Here is an 11,822-nt window from a genome sequence, read left to right as displayed (position 1 = left end):
CTAGGGAGACCGCACATCCAGTTCCCCCTCTGCTTCCATCAGATCAGGACTTGAGGAGTGCGGTGCATTTGTTGGCACAGTTGGTAGCTACGCAGCAACAGGCTAGGGCATTCATTAGTGCAGGACCTTCTAAGGGATCTGGGAGTTCAAGGGTCCGAGAGTTTATTGCTTTAAGTCCCCAGAGTTCACGGGGACAGATCAGAGGGAGGACCCGTAGGATTTCATAGATTAGCTTCACAGGATCTTTCGGGTTATGCATGCCACGGAGAAAGCGGCAGTTGAGTTAGCAGCTTTTCGACTCCAAGATATAGCCATCCTTTGGTATGAGGTATGGGAAAGGTCCAGGAGACGTGATGCACCTCTTGCTAATTGGGAGAATTTTTTAGATGCCTTCCATGACCAGTACTTACCGCGAGAGATCCGACAGGCCCGAGTCCATCAGTTTTTAGCCCTCAAGCAGGGCAATATGAGTGTTCGAGAGTATAGTCTTTGTTTTGACTCATTGGCCAGATATGCACCATCCATAGTTGCGACTATGTGGGACATGATCCATAGGTTTATAGCAGGGTTGGCCCCAGAGTTTACCAAGGCATGTGCCACTGCTGCATTACAAGATAGTATGGATATCTCCCGGATTCAGGCATTTGCCCAGAATATAGAAAGGGGTAGGCGTCGGCAGCAGGGTATGGAGAGGACTGACTCAGGGCAGCATAAGAGGATGAGATTTCCCAGGTCTCAGGAGCAGTCTCAGGGTAGTTACAGGCCCCAGTACTTCAAACGGCCACTTAGACCTCCCCCACCTCACCTACAAGGTTACAGGTATGACCGCTATACTTAGTCAGGACCAGGTGAAAGCTCCAAGACGTCAGATTAGCAATGACAGTGACGTTCGGGGCATACATGGCCATTTCCGCAGCGCTATACCATATGCGGTAGAGGGAACTTGGGCCAATGCCGAGCCGGTTTAGATGCTTGTTATACATGTGGACGTTCGGGGCATATGATGCGAGATTGCCCAAATAGAGATTCTAGGTGTATGGCACAACCAGCGAATTCAGCAACAAGATCATCTATATCTGTGCATCCTTATGGGCGCGAGTCTCAGTCTTCGGCTGGTAGAGGTAGAGGTTTCAGTTCAGGTGGAAACGAGAATCGTAGTTATGCATTAGCGGGTCGATAGGACCAGGAATCCTCACCAGACATTGTGACAGGAATTTTGACCATTTGCTCTCACGATGCCTATGCCTTGATAGACCCAGCATCTACTTTATCATGTATTACCCCATTTGTCGCGGGGAAGTCTGGTATAGTTCCTGAAATACTAAGTGATCCTTTTACGGTATCTATACCGGTCATAGAATCGATTATTGCTAAATGGCTTTGCCGAGGTTGTACGATGTTAGTTTGTGGACGTCAGACCTCAGCCGACCTAGTTGAGCTTGAGATGTTGGAGTTTGATGCTATCATGGGCATGGACTGGTTGGCAGCTTGCTATGCCACAGTTGATTGTCGAGCAAAGATAGCTAGATTTCATTTTCCGGGTGAGCCAGTCCATGAGTGGGTAGGTAATACAACGACACCCAGAGGTAGGTTTATTTCCTATTTGAAGGCGAGGAAAACGATTGCAAAAGGGTGCATATATCATTTTGTGCGAGTTAGAGATGTGGATGCAGAGATACCTACACTTCAGTCTATTCCAGTAGTAAAAGAGTACGCATATGTATTCCCAGATGAACTTCCAAGTATTCCTCCAGAGCGAGAGATTGATTTTGGCATCGATTTGCTTCTGGGAACTCAACCAATATCCATCCCTCCGTATAGAATGGCACCTACCGAATTGAAGGAGTTAAAGGAGCAGTTAAAAGATTTACTGGAGAAAGGTTTCATCACACCCAGTACCTCACCTTGGGGTGCACCGGTACTATTTGTACGGTAGAAAGACGGCTCGCTGAGGATGTGTATTGATTATAGGCAACTGAACAAGATAACTATTAAGAATAAGTATCCACTTCCAAGGATAGACGACTTGTTTGATCAGTTGTAGGGAGCTAGATGCTTTTCAAAGATAGATTTGAGGTCGGGGTACCACCAGGTTAGAGTTCGGGAGAGAGATATTCCCAAGACAGCTTTCAGGACCCGATATGACCACTTCGAGTTCCTTGTCATGTCCTTCGAGTTGACGAATGCACCTGCCATATTTATGGACTTGATGAACAACGTATTCCGGCCATATTTAGATTTGTTTGTGATAGACTTAATTGATGATATTCTGGTTTATTCACGTTCAGAGGATGAGCATGTGGACCACCTACGAGCGATACTCCAAACCCTCCGTGATAATAAATTGTATGCTAAGTTTTCTAAATATGAGTTCTGGTTGAAGTCTGTAGCATTCTTGGGGTAGATTGTATCCGATGGAGGCAAAAAGGTAGACACTCAGAAGATTGAGGCTATGAAATCCTAGCCTAGACCTACCACTCCGACAGAGATTCGTAGCTTTCTAGGCTTAGCAGGATAATACTGGAGGTTCGTAGAGGGGTTTTCTTCTCTTCGTAGAGGGATTTCTAAATGTGAGCTCTAGTTGAAGTCTGTAGCATTCTTGGGGTACATTGTATCCAATAGAGCTAAAAAGGTAGACACTCAGAAGATTGAGGCTGTGAAATCCTAGCCTAGACCTACCACTCTGATAGAGATTCATAGCTTTCTAGGCTTAGCAGGATACTACCGGAGGTTCGTATAGGGTTTTTATTCTCTTTCAGCACCATTAATGAAGTTGACACAGAAAGCAACTAAGTTTCAGTGGACGGAGGCTTGTGAGTGAAGTTTCCAGGAGCTTAAAAGCAAGTTGACTTCAACGCCTGTTCTAGCACTTCTAGAGGGTCTAGATGGTTATGCCATGTATTGTGATGCCTTAGGTGTTGGGTTAGGATGTGTCCCTATGCAACATGGGAAAGTAATTGCGTATGCTTCAAGGCAGTTAAGGAAGTATGAGCGGAATTATCTGACCCACGACCTCGAATTAGCTGCGGTTGTCCATGCACTTAAGATATGGCGGCATTATTTAAATGGTGTTCATGTTGATGTATTCACAGATCATAAAAGCCTGAAATACATCTTCAAGCAAAAAGAGTTGAATTTGCGACAGAGGTGATGGCTTGAGTTATTGAAAGATTACGATGTTAACATTCTCTACCATCCAGGGAAAGCTAATGTTGTAGCAGATGCCATAAGTCGCCGATCTATGGGTAGCTTAGCACATGTAGAGGCTGAAAAAAGACAATTAACTAGAGAGATTCATCAATTGGCTTGTTTGGGGGTTTTGTTAGTAGACTCTGGAAATGGTTGGGTTGTACTCCAAAATACTGCAAAATCATCCCTCATAATTGAAGTAAAGGAGAGGCAGTACGAGGATCCAGAGTTGGTCAAGTTGAGAGAGCAAGTTCCGTAGCAGAAGGAGCCGTTGTTAGAGCTCAAGGGAGATGGGGTTCTCAGATATAGGGGTCGTTTGTGTGTTCCAGATATAGTAGGGCTACGAGATAGTATTATGTCAAAGGCACATCATTCGTGGTACTCCATTCATCCCGGGTCGACGAAGATGTATCATGACATTAAGGATGTGTATTGGTGGAACGATATGAAGAAAAACATTGTTGAGTATGTCGCTCAGTGACCTAGTTGCCAGCAGGTGAAGATAGAGCACCAGAAGTCTGGAGGGCTAATGCAGACTATAGAGATCCCGACATGGAAATAGGAGGCGATAAACATGGACTTTATCACATGTTTACCACGTTCTCATCGTTAGTTCGATTCCATATGGGCGATAGTCGATAGGCTCACGAAATCAGCTCATTTCCTACCGGTCAGATCTACATATACAACAAAAGATTATGCGAAATTATATATTAAGGAGATAGTGCGACTACACGGAGTACCAGTATCTATTATATCTGACCGTGGGGCCAATTTACAGCATTTTTTTGGAGGTCATTTCAGAGAGGTCTAGGAACTCAAGTGAATCTTAGTACTGCTTTTCATCCACAAACTAATGGACAAGCCGAGCGCACTATTCAAACGCTCGAGGATATGTCACGAGCATGTGTGTTGAATTTTAAATGAAGTTGGGATGAACATCTATCTCTTATCGAGTTTGAATCTAATAACAGTTACCACTCCAGTATCCAGATGGCTCCGTATGAGGCATTGTATGGGCGTAAGTGCAGATCTCCTATAGGGTGGTTTGATGTTGAAGAATCTGGATTACATGGGTTAGACCTGGTTTAGTATGCCATAGAAAAAGTAAAGCTCATCCGGGAGCGACTATTGACAGCTCCGAGTCATCAGAAGTCATATTCTGACGTGCGGCGATGAGATTTAGAGTTCGGGTTTAATGACTGGATATTCTTAAAGGTGTCACCTATGAAGGGTGTGATGAGGTTTGTCAAGAAAGGCAAACTTAGCCCACGGTATATTGGGCCTTATAGGATCATTCGGAGAGTGGGCCAAGTAGCTAATGAGTTAGAATTGCCCACAGAATTGGAGTATTTCCATTCAGTTTTTCATGTATCCATGCTACGAAAGTGCATTGGAGATCCTACCCGAGTGGTTCCTATAGATGATGTACAGATTACGGAGGACTTGTCATACAAGGAAATTCTGGTTGCAATCCTAGACCGACAAATCCTCAAGCTTCGGAATAAAGAGGTGGCCTCCGTGAAGGTTTTATGGAGAAGCAAGAATGTGGAAGAGATGGCATGGGAAGCGGAGGAAGAAATGAAGTCTAAATACCCCCACCTATTTCAAACTCGAGATATGACTCGAGATGGGATACCTTTGCACCGCTCTATTCAGGCCAGTAGGTCATCAGGTAAGCTCTTATTTTTGACTTTCCGAAATTATAATAGACAGTTGTGTGAGGCCAAGTGTGTCATATATAGTTTGTTATCTGGCTGCGCGCAAGGATGGTTTTAGTCTAGTATATGGAGGAGACTCTGGCAAAATATTTCCAAGGTATCTAAGAGTAAACATTCGAGGACGTATGTTTCTAAAGGGGGAAGGATGTTACATCTCACGTTTCTCGTACGTTAATGTTTCATCTTTAGTTAATTGACATAGACTCGGGGATGAGATTATCTTGAGGTTAGCAAATTTATGCTATTTATAACGAGCGATAAGTAAGTGCCATGAAGGATAAAGAGTACACGAATTAAGAAAATGAGATTCGTTGAAGGTTGTCGATTTGGGATAAAATACGATCCAAGCTATAATACCCGATATTTATGGACTAGTACCATACAAGCTACTATATGACCATGATTAGTATGATGTATAAAGTATATTAAAAATGAGTAGAATTTTAAATAATTTGAGATAATTTTTAATTATGCGGGTAATTAGTTAATTACCAGATAACAGGACATTACCTAATTACCTAATAAGTGGATAAAGATTAGCATTTCCCACCCCACCCCCACGTGGCAGCAAGGGTCTAACCAAACAAATAACTAAGGGTCATTTGGGATTAGGTGGCAACCTAATGTATGGATTTCAAGACACATCAATTCCAACACTTTCAATACAAACCAAAATGTGTAGCCTTGGTCAAAGTTAGTAACGTTCCAACATTGTCAATACAATTAAGATGTGAGCTTTGCACATTAGCAAGTGAGTGCTTAAAAATTCATACAAAATAACACTACAATTAGAAGTAGGGAACGTTGGCCATTACTGATAGGTTTCCAACTTTTCATTTTCAAACACTTAAGTCAGATTCTAAATCTTACATTAAGCAGCGTGATTCCTACAAATTTCAACAATTAGAGCGATAATTACTTACATATTAGCAACATAAGATTTTGTGATTCTCAGGGAGTACGGTGCTACCTTTTCCAAGAATATCATACAAAATTTTTCCCTAATCCAGGTATGTTAAGGCTAAGCCCATTTTTCATTTTGGCATGATCTCGTAATTACACAAGTTTGATAAAGAGGTATAAAGAAAAAATTCATGTCCCGGAATTTATGTATATTTTCCTAGTCTTGTAAGTTACAATATTCACCTTATCGGGAATTCATATTCAATTGAGTATTTCCTTTTTCCAATAAAGAGAGCAGAAAGTCTATATATACAGTATTACAGTATTTTCATTACCATCCAGCTATAATCGATGGGCAGGCCCCTATTGGGCAACCTCTGATTAGATGGTAAGTTGTATATTGAGCCTACTGTGGCCGAGCATCTATGAGCGAGCCCAGTTGGCCGAGATACAGAGCCTAGTATGGTCGAGCGCCTATGAGTGAGCCTACTACGGCAGAGCAGTTATATATATATACCGAGCCTTATAAGGCCGGTCAGCTATTTTACTTACTATAATAGAGTCAGTATCAGCAGTTGAGCATATCTTCAGATTATCTTTGACCCCCAGTTGCTTTCAGTTATTATATTATCAGTTCACTTTCATCTTTCATTATATTGCCTTACATACTCGGTACACTATTTCGTACTGACGTCCCTTCCTGTGGGCGCTGCATTTCATGCATGTAGGTTCAGACAGATAGACAGGTAGACCTTCTCAATAGGTGTTACCGGAGTTCAGCTTTATCGATAAGCTCCCCGTCCTTCGGAGTTACCGGGTCTAGAGGTTTTATGTACATCTCGTGTATGTATGTAGATAGGTTATGGGTAGGTCGGGGCCCTGTTCCGATCACAGTACATCCATCAGTAGAGGCTTGTAGACATATCCTATTAATTAGTGCAGTATGTTGGGCTTGTAATATTTTGTTGGATTGTCAGTTATAGTAGTTATGACGGCCTTGTCGGCCCAGCTTTATGTTGAAATTTAGTCAGCGTTAGTCTCTATTCAATTTTATAAATCAAGTAGAAAATAAACCAATCAAGTCCTAATTCCATCAAGTCAATGTTAACCTTGACACTTCCGCAATCAAATCAACACTCAACCACTATTTTTTCTTTAGAATTAACCTCCAAACCAATCAAATCTAGCCAAATATAGTCCAAAAAAATCAAAATAAGCTTTAGAAACTGCCCACAAGTGAATGAAATTAGAAAAAGTCAACAAACTTCAACCCCAGGCCCGCTTGGTCAAATGTAAGCACCTATCATATGGGTGCATGTCGATTGAAATGGTCACTCGTTTGCATAAAGTTTCTCAAATATTTGGGATTTCTCACAAATTCTCCATAGGAATAACTGTTGTTCGTCCATCTCAGTATGACTTTCATGTCCACTTAGATCATTTCGCATTAAGTAGCTCACTTTGTTTCTAGTATTGTAGTTGCCCATGAAGTGGCCTGGTATGGCATCTTGAGAGTTATTATGGCAGAAACATGTCTAGCTTATTGAAAAATGTTCATTCTCTCTAACCAATACATGATTTCATCCCAATATTAAGATGTCCTAGATACATGATTTCACTCGTGGGTGGTTGAATATTAAGTAGCCTTATCACGACCTTTCCCTCCCCACTTCAGGTGGATGTTTCAGATTATAACACATATCATGGGCATATTGATTTGAAAGACAAGTTTGTCGTATATTTAGTCCTCTCATATAGGATCAACTATTGGGAAGGGTTTAGCTGTCATAATGATAATAATCTTACAAGTGTTAAACTTCCTTTTTTCAACCTCGTAGGCCTGTGGCAGAGATTACTTGTGTCAGTTAATGTTGAGGTCATAGTGTAACTTCATGTATTTTTGAAATCTCTATCATATTCATGGTGCAAGAATCTTCTCATTTTGAATTAAACTGATCTTCCCTACACTCAAGGAGGCAACTAGTGTCATGTATTTGGCTATTTCTCTTTAAGGCTTACAATTTCCGAACAAGGAACATATGAAGTGAAACAATTATTACTATCACTTTCGTAACTCATCATCTTCCTAGAATAACCGATTGCTAATGTTTTATCCTCACGATCATGCCTCCCATATATCACATGTCTAAAATGACTCACTTGTTATACATCTTAGGATCATGTATATGGTTCCCACATTATTAATGTGTACTAGTAACTTTGTGCTTCATTTGTTGAATCGATGATTTCATCACAATAATGAACCATGGTAGCACTATTGGTGGTCACCCTCATGTCTCTTGGAATATAACCTCTTAAAATGCCCTTCTCAGTACAATGATGGATTATTGAACAATTCCAGTCCAGTCCCGAACCTCGTTGTTCCTATTTGTGGTAAATCTATCAAAAGTTATAGGTTCAAACATGTCAAAAAGAACCATCATTCCATGATCGAATATATTGGGTAGGAACTCTATAGACATATTCATTCTAGCACATCATAGAATAGTGGTTGAAGGTCGCCAAGGGTTTAGTTTGGGTGTTTGACATAGAGATTTAGAGTTGAAGAAAGGGAACAGGTTATTCTCAAGATTTTCTACATGAAGATATTATGTGAATTGTTAATAAAGGTAAGATATGTGTATTTTACATTTGGGCCTTATGGAATGTTGAATGAAATAGGCCAAGCTATGAGTATGATGTGCCCTCCATCGTTGTTCTCCATGCCCCCGGTGTTTCATGTGTCTATGCCTGCAAAGATAGTTGGGAGTCATTTGTCTATCATTCCGGTGGAAGCTATAGAAGGTGAAGTTAATGGGTAATTGGTTTAGGAGAGGTTCCTAATTGCAATCCTTGTTAGATAAGTCTGAATAATGATATTGCCTCCGCCATGTGCTATGGATACGTCTGTGAGTCGAGGAGGTCGCCTCGATGGCCGAGAGTGTTGTGGAAAGGGAATATTCTCACTCGTTTGTAGAGCCAAATGGTAGTGGTACAAAAGATAATTTCTATGTGTTATGATTTAAATGTGTACAGTTCATGTCAAGATACCACTTCTGTTAATGTAATGCCCTTATGTAAGACCCCGTAAATTTTTGCCAAGGGATTCAAGTTTTATGGTGACGAGGTAGGCTTATGTGTTTGAGGATTGTAGAAATTCTCCGCGGCGAGCTTGCGAGCCGCGTTACAATCTTTTTGGGTTGAAGAATGCACTGAGGAGTTGATAGAAATGTTTGGCAGAAGAAGGCAACTTTGCGGTCTATTTTATGACCGCAGAACAATTTTGTGAGCTGCATAAGCAGCGTAGAGTTAAGTAGGAAGTTTGTTGAATTTTGAAGGTCGTTTTACGGTCCATTATGCGATCGCATAGTTGTTTCGCTGTCCGCATTTTCTGTCGCAGATTTGGCATGAAGAATTTTGTTGGGTCATTCTGTTGTCCATTCTGCGGTCACATAAGTGGTCTGTGGACCGCAGACCTGTTGCAGACCTATGCAGACCATTCAAGTTTATGGGCATCAGTTTTGCGGTCTATTTTGCGGACCGCATATCCGTTATGCGGTCCATTCTGCGACCGTAGAGCTGAGTTCAGAGGGTCCATTTTCCTATTTTATAACACGACACCATTTTTTATAAAATGACTTTGGGGTTATTTTGGCCGGGTTAAACACATATTTTAGAGAGAGGCAATTGCATTGATGATCAATTCCTGCTCCAATCTCGAAGATTCAAGGGAATCATTCACTAGACCATCATCTACCCGGGTAAGACCTTGTCCTAAAACCTTCAGGTAATTGTTATGGGTTTAATTAAGTTATGGAGTTGGAAATAGGCCATGCATGTGACAACAAGTTTTTGTATGCAGGGTTAATGAACCATTTTGGGTAGTTCTTATTGAAATTGGTTGAGGGAGGAAAGGATTAACATTATAGAGCGTTATAGTCTATTTTGCATACTAGGTGTTTGATAAAATTCCTAAGAGAGTTACACCATGTGAATCCTTCGAATTATTATCCGATTTTCGCTATCTTCCTATAGATTTTTATTGCTAGAAGTGTTGGGATGTTATAGTAACTTAAGGAAAGCTCAAACAAGGTATGTTGGCTAAACTCCTCTTTTATAATTGAACCCCGCAATGGCCTTGTAAGTCCCGTGTTACTCATAATAAATTGATTATTCCGAATAAGCCTTGTGTAAGAAGATATATGCGTTCAATTTGTATTCCAAACGTTCTTGTTATGTTGAGTTACTATTGGAGAAGGTGATTAAGCATGGGTTGTGTGTTAATATGTTATGTTTTGAAAATGTGTTTCTAATGAAAATTAGCATGTAGAATTGTGTAAGAAATCACATGTGCCTAAGACCCTTAACTTGGTTGGTTGCTCAAATGTGTATTTAAAGTCTTGAGTAGAAATGCCTTGTTATTGATAATCTATAAGGGTGCTTAAAAGTGAAAAAAGTGGGTTGGAGATATAAAGTGTGGCCAACATGCCAAGACTGAAAGTTATACTTGTGGCCACTGGTGCCGAGGAAATGAAATGACGTGAGAAAGTTTATGAAATAGGACTTGATTCAACTGTTTTAAATTGACTTCGAAAATAGATTTTTCGTAGAGGCTTATGTACCCAAGTTATGCCCAAATGTGGCTATTTTAAATACTACTATATTTTGTATGTATTGCCAATGTGTTTTAAGCTATTACTTATTCATGAGTTAAAATTGTGCATTGCCCTTTTGGGGATAAAGTATTTCAAGAATGAATGATGTGTTACTCATTTATGATTTTAACTTATGCTTTGATTGCCAATCATTGTAGTCCATTTATTGGAAAGAAATCCATTGTGTTCAAAGTCTTCATTACTAATGAACTTAAAGATGTGATTTCTGGATTATTCTATATGTTGATGTTTATGTTGATGATCCTTAAAAGTAAATAAATGATAGTGTGGAATATAAGATACGGCCACCATGCCTTGGGATGAGGAATCATAAGTATGGCCAAGAGAGCCAATGAAATTAATGATGTTGTGAATGGTTGAAGTTCCTAACGAGGCTATATGTAGTGTGGAAGATAATGAGGGGAATATAAAATATATTGGTACTTTTGTTTCCCTTGAGTGCAAACCAAAAATGTTTTTGGGGGTATCATTAGCAAACCAAGGAAGGGTGGGTCATAAGGCCCATACCCGAAACTACACGTGCCGGTGTAGGTGTGGATTGTGATTATTCTCCTTGTTTGAGATGAGATTGAGATATTGATATGACTGTGCTTATTCCCCTTAATTGGGATGGGGTTGATATTAGCTGTGAATTGGAAAGTCGACCCACACGGCATATGTGGGAAGGCGGCCTAGCCGATCGGGTGGATATCGGATGCCATATTGCGCACATGGTAGTATTACTCTTGGTAACACCTTTATTTCGCACCACATGTCAAACCACATTGTTCGTGGGAAGATGGCCTAGCCGATCGGGCGTGATCGGACTCCGTGCTAAAAATACGGTGGTATATCGGTGCTAATGATCTCCCAACCAAAAATATATATATATTATTTTCATATTTTGAAAGTTGTTATGTTTTAACTGGGCATTTGGATATGGTTAATTGTGACTTGCTGTTTCTATGCTTTTCTCTTTCTTATATTGACATTCTATTTTGAAAGAGGAAATTTAGCTTTACATACTAGCACTATTCCATATGTACTAACGTTCCTTTTGCGGGGGGCGCTGCATCTTCAATAGATGCATGTGGATTCGTCAGCAGGCAGTTTTGATCCTCGTTAGCAGTTACTCTCTATTCAGCAGATTTTGGTGAGCCCTACTCTGCTCTGGGATTCATGTTATTTGACGTTGTACTTTATGTTTTGAGGTATTGCCAGGGCGTTGTCGTCGGCAGTTCCATTCTTCTCTTCTGTTGAACTTAGAGGCTCCGTAGATAGGTTGTGGGTGGTTTATGATGTTGGGAATTAAACTAGCATGTGTTGGTATTTGGGCAAAAATGTTTTTATCATA

General features: G+C 40.6%; 1 protein-coding gene across 1 annotated transcript; it reads left to right on the top strand.

Annotated features, from left to right (window-relative positions):
- The first annotated feature begins 253 nt into the window (after positions 1-253).
- On the top strand, positions 254-838 carry LOC138906284 (uncharacterized). Its single transcript, XM_070194819.1, has one exon. The coding sequence runs from the start codon at positions 254-256 to the stop codon at positions 836-838; it is 585 nt and encodes a 194-aa protein (XP_070050920.1).
- Positions 839-11,822: the final 10,984 nt, after the last annotated feature.

The sequence above is a fragment of the Nicotiana tomentosiformis genome, chromosome 2, assembly GCF_000390325.3.
Source record: "Nicotiana tomentosiformis chromosome 2, ASM39032v3, whole genome shotgun sequence".
Taxonomy (NCBI): Eukaryota; Viridiplantae; Streptophyta; class Magnoliopsida; order Solanales; family Solanaceae; genus Nicotiana; species Nicotiana tomentosiformis.
Note: the sequence above shows the minus strand (reverse complement) of the source record. Positions and strands in the feature narration are given on the sequence as shown.

Bases quoted from the DNA above. Each gene is read 5' to 3' on its own strand.
- LOC138906284 (XM_070194819.1), top strand. From the start codon at position 254: ATGCATGCCACGGAGAAAGCGGCAGTTGAGTTAGCAGCTTTTCGACTC.